The sequence below is a fragment of the Arvicola amphibius genome, chromosome 7 (assembly GCF_903992535.2).
Source record: "Arvicola amphibius chromosome 7, mArvAmp1.2, whole genome shotgun sequence".
Taxonomy (NCBI): Eukaryota; Metazoa; Chordata; class Mammalia; order Rodentia; family Cricetidae; genus Arvicola; species Arvicola amphibius.
This window is the reverse complement of record NC_052053.1, coordinates 44,292,877-44,318,634: the sequence shown is the minus strand read 5'-3', so window position 1 is coordinate 44,318,634 and position 25,758 is coordinate 44,292,877. Positions and strand designations below refer to the sequence as shown.

The window sequence follows — 25,758 nt, the reverse complement described above, 5'->3', positions numbered from 1 at the left end:
CACACTGTGTGCAGGAGTGGTTCGCTCCCACTCTTCTCACCCTCAGGGGCTCCTGACACGGGAGGCTGCATCTCTAACTCAGACTCACTTTCTTGCCAGGGCAAATCTACAAGTAGCCCTGCCCCATCATTCTCTGGGCATTGAGTGTTATCTAGAAACTTCCAACAATGATGACCTTTTATCTGGTCCACTGAAGAGCTGGCCATGGTGAATGTCCAGGAAGGGACTTGTCAGTCATCCTTGCCAACTTCCCGGGGACCCTGGGCTGAGCAGTATAAAGGGCAGCTGAGTGGAGCCCCAGCACAGCCTCCTCAGCCATCCCAGGGACTTGTGGGGACCTGTGGGCACAGACTCTGGAGATGAAGACCCTGATCCTCTGCTTTGGCCTCGGCCTTGTTGCTGCCCTGCAGGCCCAGGACTTACCTGCCACGGAAGAGACTCATGATGTGAGGCTGAGATGGAGAGGGGCTTCAAGGAGGGTTATGGGAGACGGGGGGTGGTTGATGCCGTCGGTTGGAGGGCCCTTTCCTTCTTCATCTAAAGAGACATCCTTTCAGAGCCAGGCTGGAACCCCTACTCTGAGGGAATGCCAGACACACCACAAGGAATCTGGTCAGAAGGTTCTGGGTGCAGAGGGCTGGAGGAGGTCAGAGTCCAGAGTCCAGCTCTCCTCACTGTTCTCTGGGAGTGCAGGGGTCTGTGATAGTGTCACACCTGCAAGGGTTGGTGACCACACTGCTGTGGCCCTGGTTGATCTAGCTTATATTTTGATGGGCTGATAGAAGGGGAAACGCGTCACATGTCCAGATCATGGAGTCAAGTTAGAGACGGGGGCTAAGGACTAGGGTCAGTCCTGGGGTCTACCTGAGTCCTGATGGGTGGGTCCTTCTCCAGCTGTCAGGAACGTGGTATATAAAAGCTACAGCATCTGACAAGGAGATTCCTGGCTTGAACTTAAGGTCTATGTCTGTGACTCCCATGACCGTCACGAACCTGGAAGGGGGCAACCTGCAAGTCAACTTCACTGTCCTGTGAGTGTGTGCCAACTGAGTTGATAGCATTCTTCTTGGCCTTTGCCACACAGGAGATCTGGGGGCTGAGTGGGGTGCACAGGGTGAGCTCGGGGCCTGGGTCCCACAGTCCCACTGAGGGTGTCTCAGTTTAGAGAGGACCATGGGACGGTAAGTGGTGCAGAGAAAATATCTCAGATGGAAGTGGCAGTGGCTCCTGAAGAAGACAGTGTCTGAGCTATCTTTACAAGGTCTGGCATTTGGGCAGTCCCTGCCCTGTCAGTTACCCCGGAGTGAGCACTTTGTTCTTTACCCCAATTGCACTCTCTGAGTAGTTTTCTCAATGGCCAGGTGACAGGGATTGTTGGGCTCGTCCCTAAGTATCTCCAGAGACAGAGGGTGAGCCACAGGAGTCACACAGCACGCAGGTGAGGAAGGGAGGATTTGTTTCAGATGATGTCTACCAACCAAGTAGCTCAGGTTCTCTAAGGGAGTGAGTAAGACGCTGTCAGGGTAGAGCCAGCAGGTCACATGACACAGAACTGAGCCACTGTGGCGACAGGGGACTTAGCACATAACTCAGGAGGCCTGCTGGTAATGTAATTGAGACCCAGTGAAGCCAGCACTTCCCTGGTCACTTTGGGACCATGCACCTGTAGGCCATATTGTGGGTGCTGTCAGGAGGGGAGTTGTGTGGCTGGGCAGTGTGTATCACAGACCTTCTGTGTTCCAGGATTGCAGGACGGTGCCACAAGATGAACAATGTCCTTGAGAAGACAGATGTGCCTCTAAAATACACAGCTGGTGAGTCCCTGAACCTGTGAGGGCTGTACCCAATCTCCCTTGACACACGTGACACCAGTGTGGCCATCCCAGGGGGCCCCACGGCATGAGGACCTTTGCTTCTTCAAACCCTGTTAATACCCATGATGGCTCCCATGAGACAGTTTTCCTGATGGGACCGGAACAGCCGACACCAAACACTACATCGGGTGTGGTAGATGGCTGTTGTCTTAGTCAGGGTAGGGTTGTAGGAACGCAACCCTGTGATAAAACACAAGCTGAGGAAAGGGTTTATTTTGTCTACACTTCCACATCAGTGCTCACCTTCACAGGACGTCAGGACAGGAACTCAAACAAGGCAGGGTGTAGGAGTTGATGCAGAGGCCATGGAGGCTTGCTCCTGACTTCCTTGCTCCTCATGGTTTGCTCAGCTTGCTTACTTATGGAGGTGGTCCCATTTGGCCTAGGCCCTTCCTGTCAATCATTAATTAAGAAAATTCCCTACAAGGTAACCTACAGCCTGGTCTTATGAAAGCGTTTTCCCAACTGAGCTTTCCTTGCGTCTTTTAATTCTGGCTTATGTCAAGTTGACATAAAACTGGTCAACAGAACTGCCCAGTGGTGGCCCATTGGCTATGGAGAACTCATGGAGGTAGTCAGGAGAGGGATGTATCTGGTTCCAGAGGCAGACCCTCCTGTATGACACACAGAGTGGGGACATGGCCATCTCATGTATGTGGCTCCCATGGAAATGGAGGTTCCTTCTAACTGAGGCTCTGGGATGGTGGAGAAGCTGGGGCATGAGTAAGAACTGAGCAACTGAGAGGGAGTCAGGTTGAGAGGTTCCAGGCAGGTGCCAGGACACCTTTAGGTCCTTGTTGAAGGGGCAGGGTGTTTATTCAGGATCCGTGTGACTCTACCTCCACAGATGGGGGCACTCAGGAGATCTACATCATACCATCTGCTGTGGAGGATCACTACATCTTCTACATTGAAAACAACATACACGGGCATCATTTCCGAATGGCAAAACTTGTGGGTGAGTCCCTTTTTTGTGATGTGGGCCAAGGGTTCACAGGGTGAAAGGGGCCTGACCACTGTTGGGGTTCCAGCTGGAATAAGGATGGGTGCAGAACAGGATCCATCATATAAAGACCAGCCCCAATCACAGCCTGTACTAGTGTCCTTCTTGCCTGGGAAAGAGCCCCAGAGCCTCCTAAGCCCTCCCTGTGACTGGGCACTGCACACATAGAGCAGAGAGGCAGCATGGAGCCCTCAGTTAAGGGTGACAAATTCTTCTGAGTGAGGTTGGTCACAGTGTTCCCAACAGCTCTGAGAGAAACTCAGGTGAGCTGAAGGCACAGAGCCCGTGTCCTCGAGGTCAGATGGAGGGATGACCATGGTGTTCTGGTCCTGCTTCCCCACCTGGGTTCTCCTCTCTCACCTAGGATCTAGGTCACATCCTCACCTGGGTTATCAATGCCTCACACTTCACCCTAAGTTGCTTGGTTCCCTGGGCTGGGAGGGAAGCTCTATCAGCTCCCCCAGCTCTGTCCTTGACACCATGTCCATCCTGAACTCTCCTATAGGCAGAGATCCTGACGTCCACCAGGAGGCCCTGGAAGATTTTCAGAAGGCTGTGAAGACTGGAGGCCTCAACACAGAGAGCATCCTCATGCCCAGGCAGAGTGGTAGGAAGCTAGCCACCATGTTCTCCTGCCCTACACAAAGGAGGCAGCCAGTCCCTCAGGACAACAGGCTGCCTCTCAGCTTTGTCCTTTGGGGGTGGGGCACATGCTGGCAGATAGAGGGGCTTTGATTTTCTGACTGAATTCCCTGGACCTTCTGAATCATGATTTTTCTTTCTTGAACAGAAACCTGCCCTCTAGGAAGTGATTAGGGTAAGTGGTCATTTTTGTGGGACACTTGAGGAAATCATGGTCCTGGGGTTATCAGGGCTTCTGGAGACCCTGTTTTCTAACCTTTCCGTACCTGTGTGGACAGGTACAGCCTGTTCTACTGGAACACACTCTACCCGTGGGTATTTTGTTCAGGATCCCTTCAGGGGTGTTGTTTCCTGGACATCAGGAATCTTCCCTCACTGATTCTCTGCCATTGGTTTGCAACTGGAGAGAATGCCTCTCTGCATGCATTCCCTGCAGTTCTGTGCTGAAGGGAAATCCCTCCCTTGTGGCTCCCTTCCCCTCAGTTACCATGTTGACTCCATTCACAGCATGGATTGCTTTTAGGATGTGGCAGCTATGCCTGGGGTCTAGCTGCCTTCCTGGGTTCCTCTTTGCTGTGTGATGCTTGGGAGATGCAGTTCAGAGAACTGCCCATGGATAACAGCGCATGTGTGGGCAGAGCCTGAGTCTAACAGTGGCCCTGTCATCCCTTTGCCTTGCTCTTGCTCTGAAATCATCTGTCCCCTTTCCACACATGAGCATGGAGAATTGTGGGGACTCAGTTTGCAGAGGGGACAGGGGAAATGACCTATGCCCTATTTTGATCTGATGAGTGGAGACCCCAGCATCCCAACATTTTCTTTCTCTATGAATCATTTTGGATCCACTGACTCTCCTTCTTTCCACAGCAAGGGATGCCGGGGTCCAGGCTGCCTCAGAGCAATGCTGCACCCAGACCTCCTGAGCGCAGGACACAGAAGTGCTCCCTTCCTCTCCCTTCTGGCTTCACCCACCCCTTCCCTCTATCTCCCACTCCCCTGCTTCTCATTAAAGAACTTCATCATCTCCCTGGTGTCTCTGTGTGTCTGTGGGTAGTGAGGGGTCTAGGCAGAATGCTCTCACAGCCCAGAGACTTGGCTGTTATTTTGGAGGAGGAGGAGGAGGAGAAGGAGGTGGAGGAGGAAAAGGAGGAGGAGTGGTAAAGTGGCTAGGACGGAACAGTTTTGTCTTGGTTCTCATGGTGTTTTTTTCTGGGCAAGGGCCACAATGGCCTGCGTGCAGGGCTGCAAAGCTGTTGCACCCCAGGTGCCTCTCGTAAGTTGTGCTTGTGTCCTCTCAAAGCCAGCTGGTGTGTGATGGGACAAGTGTGAGGATGGGCGTGTGAGGCTCCAGGCTTGAAGTGAGGTCCCAGGAGGGCTTAATGGCAGGCATTGATCACCTGGTGGCCATGGCAGGAGTGGGGGTGTCATCCATTATGGTACTGGATTGTGCTAGGACCAAGAGACCATTAGGAAGACCCCTTGAAGAATGTGCAGTGCTGTGACTCATCTATGCAGTCCTCCTTGACATGACCTGGATGTCATGAGCTGCCCTGCCTTCCCTTCCTGCTGATGTCTGCACAGAATGACATTATACCAAACAGCCCATGGGGTGGGCAGGGGTACAGCATGGTGACTATTTCCTGCTCCCTTTGCTCTAGCTCCTAACCTATGCCTGAGGTTCCTAGGCTCTTTGAGAGAGGAATTTATAAGCTCTCGGGAGTCCTCAACCATGGTGTGACCAATCCTGAAGCCCGAGACCCACAACCGCGCCTAACCCACCCATCCTCAGCCCTTCCCTCCTTTCCTTTCATCCTTTGTCATGGTCCTGCTCTGAGTAGACACCTGGTTGGATACATCTGTGTTGCTGCCATGGCAGTAGGGGTGGGATCCTGGTTTCCGGAGTGTGGAGGCCTGAGCACTACTCAGCACACTGTCAAGTATAAGATGTCCCCCTCTGACCAGACAGGTCTGAGACCCAAATTAACCATCCTATCAAGAGAAAATGGGAAGGTTGGGGAGATGGCTCAGTCAGAGGAGCTGGCTCTTCCAGCATGAGAGCCTGCATTCAGTAAATTCACTAGTACAGCTGTAATCTGATCACTGGGGAGTCAGAAGCAGGAGGAGCCTGGGGTGTGGTGCGCTGGGCAGCTGGCCTAGCTGAACCGAACTCCAGGCTTACTGAGAGACTAACAGATTAGAGGAAATTAGGAACTCATATAATCTCGACCTCTTGCTTCCATATACACAAGCACACCCATACATGATCTTATCACATACAAATGCATATATCCACACAGACACTCACATTGGGCATACATACAGACACAAAGTAGGTTTAAAACACAGTTTAAAAGGAAGAGAACTTGTGAGATGACTCATTCGATAAAGGTATTTGATGCCAAAACTGAACAGAGTTCTCTGAGACCCACATGGTGGAAGGAGAGAACTGTCTATTACAAGATGTCGTCTGACCCTCACAGATACACACACAAGCTAGCAAAAGCTTGTGCATACTTAGCTAATATGCAGACTGTCAATTACGTTTTGAAAACAAGGGATGTCTCAGTCCAGTGTCCCGGGCTGTCTCCATTCTCATAGGGAAGGTCTGGAAACTTTGGTACCCAAGGAGAATACACAGCTCCAAAGCCTCCAGATGCTAACATCACCAGCCCCTGAGAGCCGTGTGTCCATCCTGAGCCCCGCAGCTCTCACGACACTTTTCACCTTTGTCAGCATCCTCCCACAGCCCTGCTCCCGTGTCTGGAACACAACACTACAGACCCATCTTCTCCATTTATCTACACTGGGGCAGGAGTGTCACATACATCTACAGGTGAAGGACCATGACATCTTCTACAGTGGACTTTATTTGAGAGGCAAATCTATGTGGAAAAGCTCATAAGTGAGGGTACCAGGGACCCCTCTTCCTGCATGGTCTCTGCTGCCAGACACCAGCGGAATGTGCAGCAGCTTTGACCTGGGGACTAGGAAGTTTCTTCTGTTGATCTTCTGGAACTCGGCACAGAGTTCTCTGCAGCATGCACGATCTGAGACTGGAAGGGATCAGCCAGGCCTGTACTTAGGCGGCGAGGGCTGATGTGACTCTCAGAGCCTTGACCACTTAGGCTGGAAATTCCAGACCAAAAAAAAAAAATCATGAAATGTTACTTCCTGGGTTCTCAGGTTGCATGACACAGCAGTTGGAGGGGTTGTGCCCTACCAGATGCCCTTGGTGGGTAAGATCCCTTAGCATCAGGATACAGATCAGTATACCCAGGGGACGGGATTTTCTAGGTCATGTTGTCACACTGCATGGTTGCTTAGGCGGTCTCACATCCATGTGACCAGTCAGCAGGAACACATCCATTCCTCCATTTGTATCTGCTTCTATTTTCAATCTAAGGTCTTGCCTCCTGTCCTGCTGCTACTGCTGTAGGGTGAAGCCCTGGTGCTGAACACTGTTCCTGTCCTTGTGTCACTGGCTCCCTGCAGGAATATGCAGTCACATCCCCACTCCTCCTCTGACCTCTGACCACAGGAAGTATCTTAAAGAAAACCTGGAGTTCCTTGAAAGAATGTTAAAAATCCCCATAGTGCAAAAAATTTCTGCAAGAATCAACACTTTCTTTATCTTTTCTAAGTATTGTTTTTCAGTGTCTCTTCCATTGATTTCAACATTGATCTTCACTGTTTATTGTTGTCTACCCATTTGGACTTGGGATACTGGGATTGATCACATGACAGCTGAGGATGAGACAGGCCAATTATAAACCCCTCTCCTTTCTACAAACTACAGCAATGCTAGGAGAATCTCCCTAGATGGAAACCAGAGGGACCTGGGCAGTGAGGCAGAGCAGATCCCTATCCATCAGAGATCCTAAGGAATCCACATCTAAGCTCAACAAACCCCAAAGCACCAGAGTGTACTCATAAGCATCATCATCTGCAGCAATATTCTTGTCCTCGAAGTAGACAACGGCAGAATTCCTCACAGACAGGAAGTTGATGAATATGATGTGCCCCCACCCTTCAGGCAACACAAACCATGCACCCCTCAAGTGTCTTTCTGAGCTTCGGCTTAAAAAGAGAATCTTTATCTGGCTGCTTACAGGTAGAGAAGGTGCCATGTTTGACATCCCCATTCAGGGGCAGCTTGAACTAAATGCGTTCAGTTGGTTTCCTGGAAACAGGATCCTAGCATGGTTCTCCTTCAGACACTGACGGACTCTTCCCTGCTCCCACTCAGAGCGTGGAAACATATTAACTCAGCAGTCAATGAAGACCCTTCAACTCTGCAAGCACAGACATCTGAATACCCACCCACAGATTACTCACAGGATACCCAGTGTAGCTTTAGATGGTCCCTATTACAGGCACACAGGGATGCTGCAGCATGTGAGATTAGTGAAGATCAATGAGGACAAAGCACAAACATGGACCCAAACAATGTCCCACCCAGCACAAGTTGGTTTTTCTGAAGACTACTACTATCCTAGTTCCAAGAACAAAGACAGGACTTCCTGGCCAATCCTTATTTACATCAACAAGCAACAGCTCTGAGACAATGTTCACAGTGAACCCCATATTCCCTCCCTGCATACTCCAGGTGACACCATCAAGAAGAAACCAGGTAGAGCTGATAACCAGCTCACACTCCAAGTTCAGGCTAGCCTGGCCCATAGTCTACCTGGTATGTCCACTAAGGAGGCCACAGTCTACCTGGGTCTCCAAATGCGACTCCAAAGACATCCCAGATGACAGGATTCTAGATCTGCTCAAACCTACCCCGCCCCTCATCCCCACCCATGCTAGGCTCCTCACTGTGAGTTCTCCTTCTTCCCTGAGATCCAGTGGCCTTCAGGCCACAAGGAGAGTAGGAACAGAAGCCGCCAGTAGGGCTTGGTACAGACAGAAATAGCCTTTCAGGAGACAGTTTCAGTGTTACAGCCCAGCTCTCCTTCAGAGTCAGGGAGAGACGTAGGATTAGAACAGCAGCGGGACGTCACCTAAATTGCATTTAGCAGCACGTTCCTATCATAAAGATCCTAGCACAATGTCTGATTATTACTGTGTGTGGCAGTAGGGGGAGAGATTTGCAGAGAACTCTGTCAAAGGTCACGCCTAAGATAAGTCAGGCATCCAGGCTCAGGGACAGTCTCCGAATAAGGTCAAGCAGAGAGAAGGAAACCACTGCCCGGGGGGAGGGGGGAGGAGGGAATGCTCCATCTTGCGTCCAGCTCAGAGAGAGCTGTCCAGACATGATGGACTGCAACCTTTAACGAACAGGGCCTCCCAACACCTCACTAGTCACCAAATGCAACAGAATTTTGAAGAGCCCAAGGCTCTTGCACAGAAATGAGCCCCGTGTCAGGAAGTCCATGCCAGTATGCACCAACCCAGAGCGTGGCCAGTGAACATCAACCTAGAGTGTGACAGGCGGCCCTCCTGTGCCGAGCTCAGTGTTTCTGTGAGCATCATTCCATGACTGTGGAAGTGTTTAGTATGCTGCCAAGATACAGGGACTAGCTAAGTTTGTGGATCTGCAGAAGGTAAGGGAGCCTGAGGAACATGGAAAGGAAAACAGAAACAGAGAGCTCACCTGAGGTTCATCCTGAATTCTAGAACCCTAAATTTATTTCTGCTAAAGGTGAAGGGCAGCAGCAGGCTGGACTTCTTCTTTGCAGAAACAGGCAGGTTTCCTACCCAGCGAGTTACGAACCACTTTCCAGGAGCTAGAGAAGAAGTCATACCTGGGCAGGGCATCAGAGATAGGAAGAGCCAGGAAAAGGGGTCCCAGGCTGGAGCTAAATTAGGGATGGAGACAGAAGGGTCTTAGGAAGGGTCTCATGAAAGCTGGAGGCATCTGAAACAATGGAGAATCAGAGTCTGCCTCATGGCCAGCTCCTTGATAGCAGCAGATAAAGCCGGGCAAAAGGGGGCAGGGGTCTGCTGAGCGGGATTCTAATGAGGATGCTATGAAAAATTAGCATCCTAAGCCATCCAGAGGAGAAAAGTCACCTAATGGACTGGGTCAGCTTTTTATGTTTATAAGGCTAAGAAAGGATAGAAACTGGGGCAAAGGGGACAAAACTCTCCGGAAATGGCCAGATTGCCAGTGGGCAATTGACTTCAGGAGTACGGCGGGGACAAGCCCCCAAGGGCTTTGGCTCCAGAATGTCTCTTGTTACTGCTGTGCCTTTACATGTTTGCGGTTGCCATTTTTCTCTATCTGGCATGGTGTGAATGGGTGTCAGGAAACACTTACTGCCTTCAATATAGTGTGATTATCTCATGGAAATATCCTGTTCTGAGGCTGGAGAGATGGCTCAGAGGTTAAGAGCATTGCCTGCTCTTCCAAAGGTCCTGAGTTCGATTCCCAGCAACCACATGGTGGCTCACAACCATCTCTAATGGGGTCTGGTGCCCTCTTCTGGCGTGCAGGCATACACACAGACAGAATATTGTATACACAATAAATAAATAAATATTTTTAAAAAAAGAAATATCCTGTTCTACTGGGCATTTTTACCTATGGATTATTATAAAGATAATTTCCTCTGAAACTGTACTGTTTAACTGAAGTAATGATCTTATATAATGATGGTGTTAGTTTAAATAGAATGTTGATGATTAAGGGTTATATAGTAAGGGATTATAATAGAGGTTAGTTTAGGGGGAAAAACAATACAGATAAAGGTAAGATATAGTGTTGCCCCCACCCCTGGTAGGTCAGGGACTGCAGAGGGTAGAAAATAAAAACAAGGAAGTGTCAGGCAGCTAGGACTTATGAGTTTCCCTTGAAGAACCATATAGACTGTGGCTTAGGATAATGATTAGGGAAAACAATCCCAGAAGCTGGGCTAGCTCATGTTCGTTTCATTTTAATGTTGGGAGACATATGCACAGGTTTCGGTGTGCATCATAGCCAAAACAAAGCTTTAAATAGTGACGTTTAGGTTAGGTTAAAACGTTTTTGTTAATGGCTTTGAGGTAGAAAATCTTGGGGAATCATTTAAAGTTTAGAAAAGCACACTTATAATAGTTGAGCAAGTGGACTCATTGAGGTCAGGGGACAAAAACAGTGGCAGCCTGACTATTGCTGGCTGACGTGCCTCTCTTGCTAGAATGGATTGGTGATCAAAGGTGATGGTTAATTCCTTGTCCCCTTTTCTTCCCTCAGCCTCCGATATAAAAACTATTGATGATTGGGTATGCACTCTGAGGATTTAAAGTAGAGCTGAATGATTGCTTCTTATATGTAAAAGTTTAGATCTGTGACTCTTTAAAAGTTTTTTTATAAGATTATCTTTTGAGATAAATAAAAATTAATTGATCCTTTCTTTGTAGCTTCAAAACACAACCCGCCAGTAAAAGAACTGACTGAGCAACATACCTTGCTTGCTTACACTTTGTTAATCTGTAACAAGTTGCTTGGAGATGAATGTATGTGGGTTCTTGGGGCTAATTTGTTTTTTGCCTGTAAAACATAAAATGTAATCATGTAAGGTACATGGAAAACAGGCTGATTTTCACCTGTATTCATTGCAATCATTCACTTGAAGAATAGAATGTAACCAAGTTGCAATTTTTATATTGCTTGAAAGATTTTCGCTGGGATATACAAGCTATAAAGGAAAAATAAAAACATAGAGATGATAGAGAGATTCTTAAGGGTGTGTGTGTGTGTGTGTGTGTGTGTGTGTGTGTGTGTGTTTCCCTTTTTCACTGGACCTAGAGAGTTAAGTTTTGCCCCACTGACTGACCATAGAGTTAAGTGTTACTCCCTCAGATAGAAAAGTCAACTGAGTTAGACTAGTCCATCAACTCTGTGGCTCCCCTTCAAGTCCTGAGCTGCTGAAGGCTGCTCTTTAGAGCAGCAGCAGATAGCTTGTGGACTTCTTAAATAACCTCAGTTATCCTGGCGGGCTATGGCCAGACCAAGGGTCCAGTGCCTGCCACCTTCCCCTCTGGCTTCAGTTTCTCTAAGTATTTGTACACACTAGCCTTCTCTTGGAACCAAGTGATAGAGTTGCCATGGTCCCCACAGAGCACAGGACAGTCATGGTGGTCTCAACTTCATGATGCCTTCCTCATCTCTTCACACCATTGACCTCAATTGCCCTGTGTGCCCAGGGCTTCAGGGCCATGGATGCAGCCTAAGACAACCGACACCTATCTCTTTGTAAGAACACAGGGAAGATACAGTTCCTGCGTTTGGGGTGGAAAAGGTAGAGAAAGAAGGTGGGGGAGCCCCAGAACTAAGTAGTCAAGAACATGACTAGCAACTGGACATTTTTCTGACAGAGGTATGGAGGATTTGGGGTGACCTTGGGGCTGCTGAAGCTTTGAGATAGATGGTCCCAAAAATTGAAATTGTCACTAGAGGGAGCCAGGGTACCAAGAACACTGGGCTTGTCTCTGAACCTGTTGGACCAGGTCAGCTTAACTTCCAGGATGGGACATCACAGATCAGGAGAAGTTCAACCAGCCTCTACTCTCCATCACGGATGGGTGCATGGGTGGCTGGTCCTCCAGAGCCGTATGTCTCATCATAAAACACACTGCAATAAAATCAAGTCAAAATTCTAGAAAATGCAGTTTTATGTCACCAGTCAAGCATGATCCTTATATGGGAAATAAAAATCCTGACTATGGGCTGCAGCGATTGCTCAGTGGTTAAGAGCACTTGTTACTCTTGAAGAGCACCCAGGTTCGATCCATAATACCCATTGGGTAACTACAACCATCTGTACCTCCAGTTCCAGGGGATCCAATGCCCTCTTCTGATCTCCGTGGGCACCAGGCTCACATGTAGTGCACATACATACATACATGCAGGAGGAACATACACGTAACATAACATAAATCTTTTTTAATTTGACAAAAAAGATATTCCGAATATTACCCCTTTTGATGAACAGATAGAAGCTTGTCTGAAATTCAGAAACTGAAAAAGGAAGAGAGTGAATCCCTGGTCCCAGGAGTAGAAAGACTCAGGTGTTGTAGGAGGCCGCTTGTTCATTTCCCGGACGCCCTTTTTTTTTAATTAAATCACTGCTTGGCCAATCACTATAGCATGTTCCTAGCAAGTCATTACATATTAAATTAAGCTTTTTCTATTATTTTATATTTTATCATGAGGCTCATGGCCTACCAGAAAGGTTCCAACTGGCAGCTTACATCTTTTCCTCTGACAGCTCCATGGCGGCTCCCTGACTCTGTCTTCTTTCCCCCAGCATTTAGTTTAGTTGAAAAAAGCTTTATCACACTGATTATACCAATATGAGACCTTTGCATGTCATAGTTGTCTCCAATTACTTTAAAGAACACATGCTGGAGAGAAACCCCATGAATGTAATCAATGCAGTAAAGCTCTTGCCAGTCATGGTCACCTTCAAAAACATAAAATAACACATACTGGAGAGATGCTCTTTGAATGTAATTAATGTGATAAAGCTTTTTCACAATGCTCTAAACTCCAAATACACGAAAGAGCACATACTGGAGAAAAGCCCTATGAATGTATGGAATGTGGTAATTTCTTGGAATATCATGATCATCTTCCAGAACATTGTTTGTCATAGCCAGAACCTGGAAACAACCTAAATGCCCCTCAACCAAAGAATAGATAAGGAAAATGTGGTGCATGTACACAATGGAGTACTACACAGCAGAAAAAAAAACATCTTGAATTTTGCAGGAAAATGGATGGAGCTAGAAAACATTATTTTGAGTGAGGTAACCCAGACCCAGAAAGTCAATTATCACATATACTCACTCATAGGTGGTTTTTAAACATAAAGCAAAGTAAACCAGTCTACAAACCACAATCCCAGAGAACTTAGACAATAATGAGGACACTAAGAGAGACATACATAGATCTAATCTACATGGAAGTAGAAAGTAGAAAAAGACAAGATCTCCTGAGTAAATTGGGAGCGTGGGGACCTTGGGCGAGGATTGAATGGGGAGGGGGAGAGGCAGGGAGAGGAGCAGAGAAAAATGTAGAACTCAATAAAAATCAATAAAAAAAGAGGAAGCTGGAAAGATGGCTCAGAGGTTAAGAGCGTTGCCTGTTCTTCTTGCTCCTGATGGAGGACTCTCATTGGTTAATAAAGAAACTGCCTTGGCTTTTTGATAGGGCAGGATTTAGATAGGTGGAGTAGACAGAACAGAATTCTGGGAAGAAGGGAAGTTAGCCAGACACCATGCCTCTCCTCTCTGAGACAAACACCATGGAGCCAGCCGCCAGGTCATACGTGCTGAATCTCTCCAAGTAAGCCACCACCTTGTGGTGCTACACACATTACTAAATATGGGTTAAAGCAAGATGTGAGAATTAGCTAGCAAGAGGCTGAAACGAATGGGTCAGGCAGTGTTAAAATGAATACAGTTTGTGTGTTGTTATTTCCCGGGCTAAGCTATGCGGGAGCCGGGAGGGATGAAAACCAGGCCTGCCCGTAGCTCCTCTCTACAGGCCCCAAAGCTACACAGAGATATCCTGTCTCAAAAAGCAAAAATAAAAACCAAAAAACAAAGACAAACAAACAAACAACAACAACAAACACAGGGTTTCTCAATGACCCTAGAACTCACCAACTGGACTTGACTGGTAGTCCAGCAAGTATCAGGGATCCACTTAGTTCCACCTCCCCCATGCTGTGATTACAGGCCTGGGCCACTAAGTTCTAGCTTGGGTTTGGAGGAAGAGGTAGAGAGCAGAGGAGGAGGAATGGTGGCAGCGGCACCAGCTGCGGTATCAGCTTTGCTGGTGGTGTGTGTGTGTATGAAAGCCAGATGTCCTTCTCGATCGCTCACCACTTTAGTTTTTGAGACAAGGTCTTCCAATGAACCTGGACCTTACCTGCTACACCCTTTTAGTAGACTAGCTGCTTAGTTAGCTCTTATCAGTCACCTCTACCCCCAAGGACTGGGGAAAGAGACATAAACCGCCATGCCCAGGTTTTTAAGTGGGTTTTGGGGACCTAAGTTCAGGTTCTCATGCTTGTGTGTCCATGGACCCATCAACTCTCCAACCCCAAAACAATGCTTCCAATGGCCAACGTGTCTATGAAAATATGACCCAAAGGTTAAGGCGGCAGGTGTGGAAGACCCAGTACAAAGTGGTGTTTGTTTTTGCTTTTCATCCTTCATTCGTTCCCATCAGACATCGGCAGGCCCCAGTGAAGTCTGTATTTTTACCAAAGCAGCCTTCAATTACCTGCAAACTAAACCTAGGAACTGTGCTCAGAACCCACAAGTCAGAAGTGCTATCTTACAGCAAGGCTGGTGGCAGACTAAGGGACACTGCCCGGCCGAGTGGCCTCCAGGATCAGTGATGTTGAAGTCTACTAAAAGCACACGCTACCGCTCTGCTGAAAGACTGTGTGACGGATACGTGAACTGACTCTGGGGGTCTTAGTGAGGACATATTATGGGATGCGGCTTTTTTTGCTCATTGATTTCCTCCTCCTTTGTCTTTGTTTGCTTTTTGATCTTGAGAGATTTGGGGCACAGCAGAAATTACAGGCCAGCCGTGGTGGTGCATGCCTGCAATCCCAGCATTCAGAATGGGAAGGCAAGAGGATCAGGATTCATTGTCAGCCTGGGCTACACAGAGATCACGTGTGTGACCATTCCAAGCCCTGCTAGTTTTAGCTGGTCTAGTTAGAAGAGACTTCTGGTCCGTAAACAGTCTGGCCTATGGCCTGATCTTGTTTTTGTGCTACAGCTGTTAAGGATTAGGGGCCACTACGAAGGGACAAAATTGGAGAAAGGGGAGGAGACAAGAGGAGAAAAACCAACCTCAGAGGCGGTCAGGAGCAGGTGAGTGTACTCTGAGGCAAATAGCTCTGCTCAGAGAAAAGGCTTCAGAAAATGAAAGGTATCCGCTCAGGACACCCAAGGTCAAGCTCTCAGCACAAAGAGATTTATTTGCCCCAGAGGGACCAAAAGGGTCTTTGGATTGCTGGGCTTCAGTACTTTGATAGGTGGATCTTGGTGGTCAGTCTCAGGAGGACGAAGTGGCCAAATAAGGGAACAGACCTCGGTGACTAGCTTTTGGAATGTAATTAACAGTTTTTAGCAAGGCAAAGGGAACGGGGGAGGGGGGAGAGAGAGCAAAAGCTTCCAGAGCCGTGTTTGTCTGTCCCAGGCTGGCCAGAGTTCCTTCTTTCTTTCAGTATACAGAGCAACTGGACACCATTTATGGGACTTCTCTGTGGGAAAATGGGCTTTCTACCTCTTCCCCCTGAATCTGACTCTGTTGTGGTTTGTCTTATAGTTTTCTTTGTGGCTTACGTTTTCCTATTTCTTCTACTTTTACAGTTCTGTGTGTGTTTATATGTGTTTGTGTTTACTTATTACTTTACATTTTGGTGAGTCCAGGCTTTCGGTAGCCCGTCCCCAGATGGTCACATCCTCCAAAGTTCACTGTTGCTAGAGAACTACCTCCTCCGCGAGCCCTGCCTTCATTGTGCACAGAGCCCACACCCACCCTCCTCCATGGCCTCAGATCTGGGCCACCATTCCTCACCAGGTGTCAGTCCAGTAGGGACATCCCAAGAACCCAAGCTTTGCAGTAACCCACACTAGCCACCTACACCTACCTCCCTGGGACACTGCTCACCGTTGGCTTCCCTCACCAGCCACCACGCAGGCTCCAACCCCATCCTGATCTCCATCTTCCCAGACTGAGCCCAGTGGCTTTGTGTGCTGTGGCATGCCACCTGTGAGACCAGAGTGTGAAGGAAAGTCCTTCCTTCCTAGTCTATGATCATGTTTATAACTGGGTGTTTGTCTACACTTCAAAAAATGGAGTCAGGGAGGCCGAGGGAACGTCCCAGTAAAAGGCTCTCTCACAAGCATGGGGACCTGGACTCCGTTCCCAGAATCCACATAAACCGTCAGGCAGGGTAGCGGGCACGCCTAGTCCAATGCTAGAGTGGCAGAGATGAAGGGTCCATGAGGCTTCCTACCCAGAAAGCTTAGTCGAATTGGTGAACTCCAGGCCAGTGAGAGACCCTGTCTCAAAATCAAAGAGGGGGCCGAAGAGACAGCTTGACTCAGCTCCGCTCTTCCAGAGAACCCCAGTTTGGTTCCCCGCACCCATATCAGGCAGCACACAACTCCCTGAAATCCAGTTCCAGGGAATCTGAGAGTCTCTTCTGACGTCTGTGGGAATCCATATAATGTGCATGCATTCATACAGACACAGAAATACAGAGAAGTGAAAATATAATAAGGCTTCTCTGCCCAGCCGTGGTGGCGCACGCCTTTAATCCCAGCACTCGGGAGGCAGAGGCAGGCGGATCTCTGTGAGTTCGAGGCCAGCCCGGTCTACAAGAGCTAGTTCCAGGACAGGCTCCAAAGCCACAGAGAAATCCTGTCTCAAAAAAAAACCAAAAAAAATAAAAATAAAAAGTCATTTTTAAAGTGAACAGTACCTGAAAAACAGTATCTAAAGATGACCTCTGGCCTCTACATAGGAGCACACACATAAATCACACATGCACCCACATACAGGTATGCATTCACGTACATGAAATGCATATAAATAAAAATTTTTAAGTTAAAAAATTAAGCCTGGGTCCATCAGATGTTATGGCCAGGGGACACTGACCAGCTTTATTTAAAACCAAGGCATGTTGGGAAGAGGTGTTCTTCAGGCTCTGGGTCCTGCCTTTTCCTTTATTGACACTAAGCGGTCTGGCCAAGATGAATAGAGCAGTAAGGAGCCCAACTCCTGCGTCTGCGCAGTCTCAGTCTGACCAAGGTGAAGAGAGCGGTGAGGATTCCCACTCCTGCGTCAGCGCAGTCTCTGTAGCGCGTAACTCCTGCACTAGGACTCTTTAGCCAACTCACAGGCTTCTATGGACCCAGAGGGAGATGAGGGTTAGGAAAGCTTTGTGTAGTCGCCGCCATACAGAGAACCTGTGACGCTCGGAATGGAATAAGGGACAACTCCTCATTACCAGCATGGGGAGGCTTCTTCGTCTTGGCTGTTTGCCCCATTTTACTCCTCACAAACTCCTTGAAGATCCTCAGAGACTCTATGTTTGGATTCAGGGTGCGGCCTGCAGGGCAGATGGGGTGCTCCTGAATTAGAAAGACGGGGCTCCAAACCCACAGGGAGAAGAGGGGAGGAGCCTCGCTCCAGGCTGGAAGCAGGTAGTTCCTCCCAAGAACTACACTCCCAATAGTATGCAGGGGTGGGGTCTCCTCAACCCAGACCTAAGGGGCAGCCTTCAGGCACAATCCTCCTGTCTCTTACTGGGAAAGCCAGCCACTAGGCTGAAGGAACAGCTGTGGGACTGAAAGCCCCAAGAGAGCTCCCTTCTAAGGCTCCATAGGACAGGCCTGCCACACTCCAAGTCCTGGTGAGCAGGGGACAGATGTAGGATTCTCTGCACAGCCACTCTTCCTGGGTTCCGAGATGCCCCTCCCCCACCCAGCTCCCACTACTCCAGGACAGAGGCCTAAACTCCGGAACTGAAGGCGTACCGGGTGAGAAGAGAAAGAGCCAAGCCATCATTGACTCCTTTCCTCAAATCAAGCCACGGCCCCTTCTAGTGGAACCCCCATCTTCTGGGCCATAAGAGCCCATCCCCCATCCAAGAAAGGCTCATCATACAGAGTGATATCCTCCACTCCCCAGGGTCCCCTGGCAGATCCCTGGCCTCTCTTCCCTGGAATACTGAGTCTCAGAGGCTGTACCCTGAGTCCCGCCTGTCCAGAGCTATCTGCATCACCCCCAAATCCAACCCATGGTTCTTTTCATAATCTTAAGGCAATGCCAGTGGGCATGTGCTTCTGTCTTTATCTCCCCGACCCATACCAAGACCCAGCATTGCTCCCTATTGAGACCTGTGGGACCAAAGCTTCCATGAGGTTAAAGACAAGAAGTAGCTTGGGGAGATGAACAAAGACTGCTGGACAGAGCCAGAGAGGCAGCCATGTGAAGTTATACATCAGGAAGGTCCAGGGTCTAGCACTGGAGAACACAGGAAGAAGCTAAAAGTCTGGTGAGAGTTGCGGGGCTCAGGACGGACATGTGGCTCTCCCAGATTAGCCCTATCGACCTTTGGAAAAGAGAGCTCTTCCTGGGAGCAACGTGTGTCAAGCAAGGTATTGGGCAATGTGCCAAGATCCACCGTCTGGATGTTATATCTCTACCCCTGCCACTATGACAACTGCACATGTCTTCATACGTCTCTGTGTTCAAATGTCCCAGTGTCCCTGGGGACAAATGAGCCTCAACCAGATCCCTGCAGGACCATTCCAAAAACTGAGTGGGTCAGGGGAGCAGGAGGCAATGAGGCGCTGATGGATCAAAGCAGACCTAAGACACAGTCACAGTGACTGATCATGGGAGAGCTGAAAATGAGATGACCAAGGACTTACAACCCACCGCACCAAATCCAGGAAGTGAAGGAGTGGCTCCCGGGAAAGGGGCGGGGAATGAAGCAAGCTGGGCAGGAAGAAATGGACCTGGTCCATGCTTGTGCCCAGGAGTCCATGCCCAAACACAGAAGGATCTGGAACGCACCCATGAGCATCATGATCTGGTAGTACTGATAGTTCATTTTGTCCCTGAAGTAGGCGATGGCGAAGTTCTTCCCCGGCAGGAAGTGGATGTAGATGAGGTGCCTCCACCCTGTGGGCAACACAGTCATGTGACCAGCAGGTCTCCCTTTGGGCCTTTACTGAAATAAGAACTGGACCCTAGCTACTTACAGGTGAGGAATGTGCCCAGGTCCTCTCCCTCATACAGAACCAGCTTGAACTGAATGCAGCCAATGGATTTCCTAGAATGCAGGGTACAAGTATGGCTTTCCCCAGGGCATCCACGGTCCTTTCTTACTCCTAATTCTAGAGAAGCAAGCAATGCTGTGCTAGAAAACTCCTCTCCTCTTATCCTTTTGAGCACTGGCACAGAACACAGCAGGTGGGACCCCTGACCCAATGTCCTGAGAGTATCGTTCCCATGATTACTGAGATCAACTGACGTGTTGTCAAGACAACACAAAGGATGGCGATAGTCCCTGAGTGACTAGCTGAGGTCAGACAGTATGTGTGTAGCAAGGGTTGGAGTTGTTTAGCGGGAGCCAAAAGGGTTGGCTCCACAGAGACTACTCACGTCAGGTTCATCCTGAACTCCAGCTCCTCAAAATTGTTTCTTTCAAAAGTGAAGGGAGGCAGCGGGTCTCTCCATTTCCGTTCAGGAATAGGCATGTCACCTGCCCAGCGCTTTAGGTACCACTTCCCTAAAAGCTGGAGTTGGGGGCCACAAGGACACACGATTGCAGGGAGAGAGGGAGTCAGGAAATGGGTCAGAGGCAGGAGGAGAATGTGGTCAGGTCTCGGTGCAGGATGGAGGGGTCTGAGATGCTGGGATGGCAGGAGTCCTGGCCATGGCTGTCCCTCTCCGTCATCAGTACCTAGAACCAGGCAGGCAGGACAGAGACCTCCTGGGAGGAAACACTTCCTGGGAAGAGCTCTGACCATGGTCCCTGCACAGCCACTCAGAGGGGTTTGCGGAATGTCATCTGGAGGACAGGGTTGACCTTTAATTTCAGACTGCTAAGCAGGATGACAGGGCAGAGTGGATGGGGCTGAGGAGGCGACCAGAGATAAACGTGACTCCACCAACTGAGTCAAATTGCTAAGATGTGCAAGCCCCAAGACTCCTGCCCCTGCTTCCTTCCCCAGTTTGTGCTGCCTCCTCTAAGGAATGACCTCATCAATGTTCACCTGAACTCAACCAACAGTTAGCGCTAGCTCCACAGATACACAACAGCCATGGGACCTTGAAATGGATGAGAATCTGGAATCAACTTATTGGAATAATATGAAGAAGTTTCTCTAAAGTCCACAAACTGAGAGGAAGGAAGCCTGTTCTTGGAAATCAGTGTTGGCTACAGCCAGGACAGGGACCATCTAACAAGACCCCCTAACCAGTCTCTTAGCTTCTAAGTGCCCATAGTGAGAAACAAGGCGTGACTGTGACCTTGGATGCACACTCAAGCCCCACTCCCACCCCAAAAGATCCCACCAAGGTCATAAAAGAGTGTACCTTTTCAATATCACCCGTAGCTCCCGTCAGTAAGCCTGAGCCTCACCCAGGCCACGGTCAGACATCAGAAGCCAGTTCCTACCCTCAGTCCTCCCTCCCCGGGGCCATCACCTGCTCAGCACGGGCAGGAATCAGAAGAGGCATCCTGGCTCCAACCACAGACAGCAGAGCCAGCCCCATGGTGAATGTCAGCAGCTGCATGGTCCCAGCTCAGATCTATGCGCCTAGCCTTGCTGGGGCTGCTGTTGTTACTGCTGCTGCTGCTGCTGCTCTCACTGCTGCTGCTGCTCTCGCTGCTGCTGCCACCGCCACCACTGCTGCTGCTGCTCCAGCTGATTATCATGCAGAGTGGTTTGCTCTGGAAGCAGAATTCTACCCTCCCACACACACACCAAACTCATTGTCCACCCCACTGTGTCCAGGAGATTGCAGTTTTCTTTGGATGGATGTGAATGAAGGAGCTAATTTGTGGGGTTAACCTAATGATTGCCTTTGGCACTTCTGAGGACCCTTTGTCCACTGAGAATGTTCTCAGAGTGGGAAGTGCCCCACCAAGGAATCTGGAGCCAAGAGAATGCATAACACAAGGGCCCCTTGTGTTCTCATTCTCCCTAGGAGCCAGGATCAGTCCTGGTGCTTAAGGATACCCCAGAGCTGCCTGTCTATGTCCAGACCTCAGCTCTCGACCTGAGTGAAGTCTCCATGCCTCCTGCGTCCTCCTGAGGCAGAACAGAAACAGAAGGAGAATGAAGAGACTACAGAAAGAGAAAGGAGCCACTCTGCAGGGACCTGGTCTGAGTCTGCACAGGGCTAGAGCCTCACAGACAAGGTTATGGACCATGCTTATATGTGAATGCAGCATGATGAAAGATTAGCTGAAGTTCCTAGATGGGATGTGATGCTTCATCTCCACTGTCAGCCTGATGAGATCGAGGGTCAGCTGGGAGACAGGCTGCTGGGTGAGACTTTTCTCTGTTCATCCAGATCAGGAACCAACAACAGACCAAAGAATGATCACACCAGAGTCCGGGCAAGTTTAGATGTTAGCAATTTTCCACTCTAAACCTAGAGTTTGGGTGTGTTGGGGTAGCTTGCCAAATCTGGGGAGAGGGGTAGCTAGACTAGCCTATATTAGCAAGAGTCTGATGTTTTCTGTTCATTTGTAGTTGGATCTAAACCGACTCAAGGCATCTTTGAGTATAGTCAGGTTTCCCTTCCTTCCTTCTTTCCTTCCTTCTTTCCTTCCTTCCTTCCTTCCTTTTTTATTTTCCCCCAGTTTTTTGAGACAGGGTTTCTCTGTGTAGCTCTGGCTCTCCTGGAACTCACTTTGTAGACCAGGCTGGCCTCGAACTCACAGAGATCCACCTACCTCTGCCTCCCAAGTGCTGGGTTTAAAATCAAGCCGTGCGCCACCACTGCCCGGCCAGGTTTTATTTCTAACACATTGGAGAATGTAGAAATAACTGAACCAGAGACAATTCTACACAGGGTAAAGGGAATGACAGGGTGAAGAGAATGTAGTCGTGACACTTGCCCTCCAGAATCCACAGGGGGGAAAAAAAAAAAAAAAGAGGTCCTGGAAGCAGAGTCTCTGCAGCGCTCCAGCGCCATCTACTGTCAACATCTTGCCCTTGCCCCAGCAGCTAAGTAGAACAACAGGGTTCAAACCTGGAAAAAAAATTTAATTACATTTATTTATTTTGACTTTATGTGCATTGGTGTTTTTCCTGTATGTATGTTTGTGAGAGGGTGTCAGATCTTGGAGTTACAGACAGTTGTGAGCTGTATGTGGGTGCTGGGAATTGAACCCGGATCCTCTGGAAAAGCAGCATGTGCTCTTAATCACTGAGCCATCTCTCTATCTCCCCAAACCTGGAAATTTTATTTCTAGGATGGATATTTATTTCCGTGTCAAGGCAAGGGTGCAGAATTCACTACACGGATCCATCTTGGACTCGAGGACATTCTGCCTCACAGTGCCACTGGCGCTTCAGAACGAACAGCTGGAGAGGACAATACAGTGGGGGGAGAAGGCTCCTCTCTCTGAGTCTATTCCCTCTCGAGCAGAACCACTTTCCAGATTGGTCCGTGGACTATAGAATAACCAATATAAACCCAGAGACAGAAGTTGAGGTTCAACCTGAAGGTCAGAAAAGCAAAACAGTTCTGACCTCAACCTCAGCCCAAAATGGCAATCCTGCCTCCAGGAATCCTTTGAATGAGACTGTGTCTGTGAGCTGTCTCCTCCCGTTTTATAATCCTCTCTGGGGTTAGGGTTAAAGGCCTGCAGCACTACCGCCTGGTTTCTACAGCTAACTAGTGTGGTTACTGGGATTAAAACTGTGTGTCACCACGGCCTGGTCTGTAAGACTGACCAGTGGAGCTGTTTTACTCTCTGGTCTTCAGGCAAGCTTTATTTCTTTAATACCACTACAATGGATATGCTCACCCACGGTCCGTCCTGGTCCTCTGAGGTCCTCCCTCCTCAACTCAGCAAGTCCACTGCAGCCGCTTCTTAAATGTCCCCAACTGTACAAGGCGCTGCCCCCAAAGGAACTTTGTTCCCAGATCAAGCAAAGCTAGTCCAGAGTCCTTCTGTCGTCCCTCCTTTCCCTGGTGCTGGGCAGGCATTCTCAGGGGTTCTGGGTATCCTCTGAATGTAGCCTGGCTGTGCCCAGGAAAAAGGCTACAATGTAAATATACAGGGCATATTTGCGGGAACTTCTGTGAAGATGTCAATCAGTTTCTCATCTTTATAAACAGGACTGAGCCATGTACATGTTCATGTTTCATATTTTCTGAATTTTTGGAGCTCTTGTCTCTGGGATCTCTGGGTCTCTCTGACCATGGAGGGTCTCACGCCCATACAGTTAATTTCTAGAGCTAGTGAGTCCCTCGCCTGCAAGGCCTGCCTTCCATGTGCACAGAACCCACATCCGCCTTTCTCCATCACTTCACCAGGTGCCCAACCACTAGGGACATCCTGAGGTCCCAGCTCTGCAGTGCCCTCCATTTGCCAACCTCCCTCTGCCTCCCTGTACCCTGCCCACCCCTTCCTCAGCCACCAACCACCCTGTAGGCTCTGCCGCCACTCCTCTCTCCATCGGCCCAGTTTGTCCCCTGCTGTGGCCATATGTGCTGAGACATGGCACCTGTTTGGGGACCTGTGAGTGTAAATCAAAGTCCTTCCTTCCTGATGATCACAGTCATGGTTGAGCATCTGCCCACACATGATGAACACAAAACTGGGACCCACTGTACCCCGGGAGACACATGATCAGTGGACATGCGCCAACTTTATTGAAGGAAGATTCTTGGAGGTGTAGACGCTGTGCTCTGTGCTCTTTGTCACTGTGAGTTCCGCCTGCAGGGGCAGAGGTCAGCCAGGGTCCCACCTCCCACTTTCTGCGTGGACTCTGCAGGGCTCCATCTGTGCGCTAGGAGTCTTGGACCAACTCACAGGCTTCTGTAGAACAAAGATGGACAAAGGGCAGAGAAAACTTGAGTGAGCTATGAGGAAAAACATAAGGTCACCATTTACAGAAGAAATATCAGAGTACAAGCCTGGGGGGGGTGCAAATGGAGAAGAGGGGACCTGAGGAACCCTTTTCTTACCGACGTGGGGAGGGGTAATGATCTTTCCTCTCTTTGGGAGTTTACTCTCCACAAACTCCTTGAAGATCCTCGCAGCATCTAGGTCTGCTTCCAGGGTGCGGCCTGCAGGGCACATGGGGTTCCCCTGAGTGCTAGACCCACACTGAGAAGAAGGGAGGAGCCTCGTTCCAGGCTGGAAGCAGGTAGTTCCTCCCAAGAACTACTTTCCCAAGGGTATCCAGGGTGGGATCTCCTCAACCCAGACCTAAGTGGGAGACTTCAGACACAATCGCCTGCCCCTTGCTGGGGACGCCAGCCACTAGGCTGAAGGAACAGCTGGGGGGACTGAAACCCCCAAGAGAGCTCCCTTGTAAGGCTCCATAGGACAGGCCTGCCACACTCCAAGTCCTGGTGAGCAAAGGACAGATGAGCAGGGGAGGACAGATGTAGGATTCTCTGCACAGCCACTCTTCCCAGGTTTAGGGATGCCCTGCCTCACACTGTCCCGGCCCCTCAAGGACATAGCCCTGAGCAGCTTAACTGAAGGAACATCAGGTGAGAAGACAAGGAAAGGTTTAGTGCTCAGACTGTCCTTCCTCAAAACTAGTCCCCAGCCACTCCTAGTGGAACCCCATCTTCCAGCCTGGGCCATAAAAGTCCATCCCCCACTTATTAAAGGCTTATCCTGCAGCAGAAGGGTCCCTGTACGTTCTGAGCTCCTCTGTGAGCCCTAGAGGGTCCTTGGTCCAGGCCTCTCCTATGGGGTACTGTATCTCAGATGTCCCTCCTGAAAGGACACATGCACATCACTTCAAAACTCAACCCAAAGCCAGGCGGTGGTGGCGCACACCTTTAATCCCAGCACTCGGGAGGCAGAGGCAGGCAGAGCTCTGTGAGTTCGAAGCCAGCCTGGGCTACGGAACGAGTTCCAGCACAGGCTCCAAAGCTACATAGAGAAACCCGGTCTCGAAAAAAAAAATTCAGCTCAAGGCACTTTCCCATTACAGCTTTACCAGAAAACCTGGTTTCTACGGAAGTTTGTGCCTCCAGTGATATCATGATGGCCAGAAAGAGGAAAGAACAAGAGAAATTCTGTCTACTAGGGTAGTGAGCAGTGACCTCAGGATACCAAGGAGAATTCAGGCAGCTCCACGAGCCTCTGCAGTTCTTATCTGTGAGCAAAAGGGCAGGGTGTAGCCTAAGACCTGCTGTAGCCTAAGACCCTGCACAGGGCACTTTGGGGGACTTTTAGGCCCAGAGCCTCAAATTGGTGGGTTCAGTGGGGCTAGCATGGGAGGAGAAGAGCAGGGTGAAAGAGAAGGGGGCAGCCCAGCGCCACCCTGTGGGAGAAAGGACCATGAGTGCAGGGCTAGAGAATGCTGGCGGAGGTGACATGTGTGGTAAGGACTGCAGGATGGACACCTTGCTCTCCGGGTTGAGAGTGTTGCCACGTGAAGGTCATGGCTCCACGGCTCCGCCTGGCACTGCTGACCTTGGAAAAGAGGCCTTTCCTTGGCAGGGGTGGAGGGCATCCTATACCCAGCAGGGTGTTGGGTTGGAATCCTATATCC

General features: G+C 49.4%; 1 protein-coding gene across 1 annotated transcript; it reads left to right on the top strand.

Annotated features, from left to right (window-relative positions):
• Positions 1-359: 359 nt before the first annotated feature.
• LOC119820044 (von Ebner gland protein 1-like) lies at positions 360-3,693 on the top strand. Its single transcript, XM_038338297.1, has 6 exons — positions 360-446; positions 895-1,031; positions 1,744-1,814; positions 2,722-2,832; positions 3,383-3,484; positions 3,668-3,693. The coding sequence occupies exons 1-6, from the start codon at positions 360-362 to the stop codon at positions 3,691-3,693; spliced, it is 534 nt and encodes a 177-aa protein (XP_038194225.1).
• Positions 3,694-25,758: the final 22,065 nt, after the last annotated feature.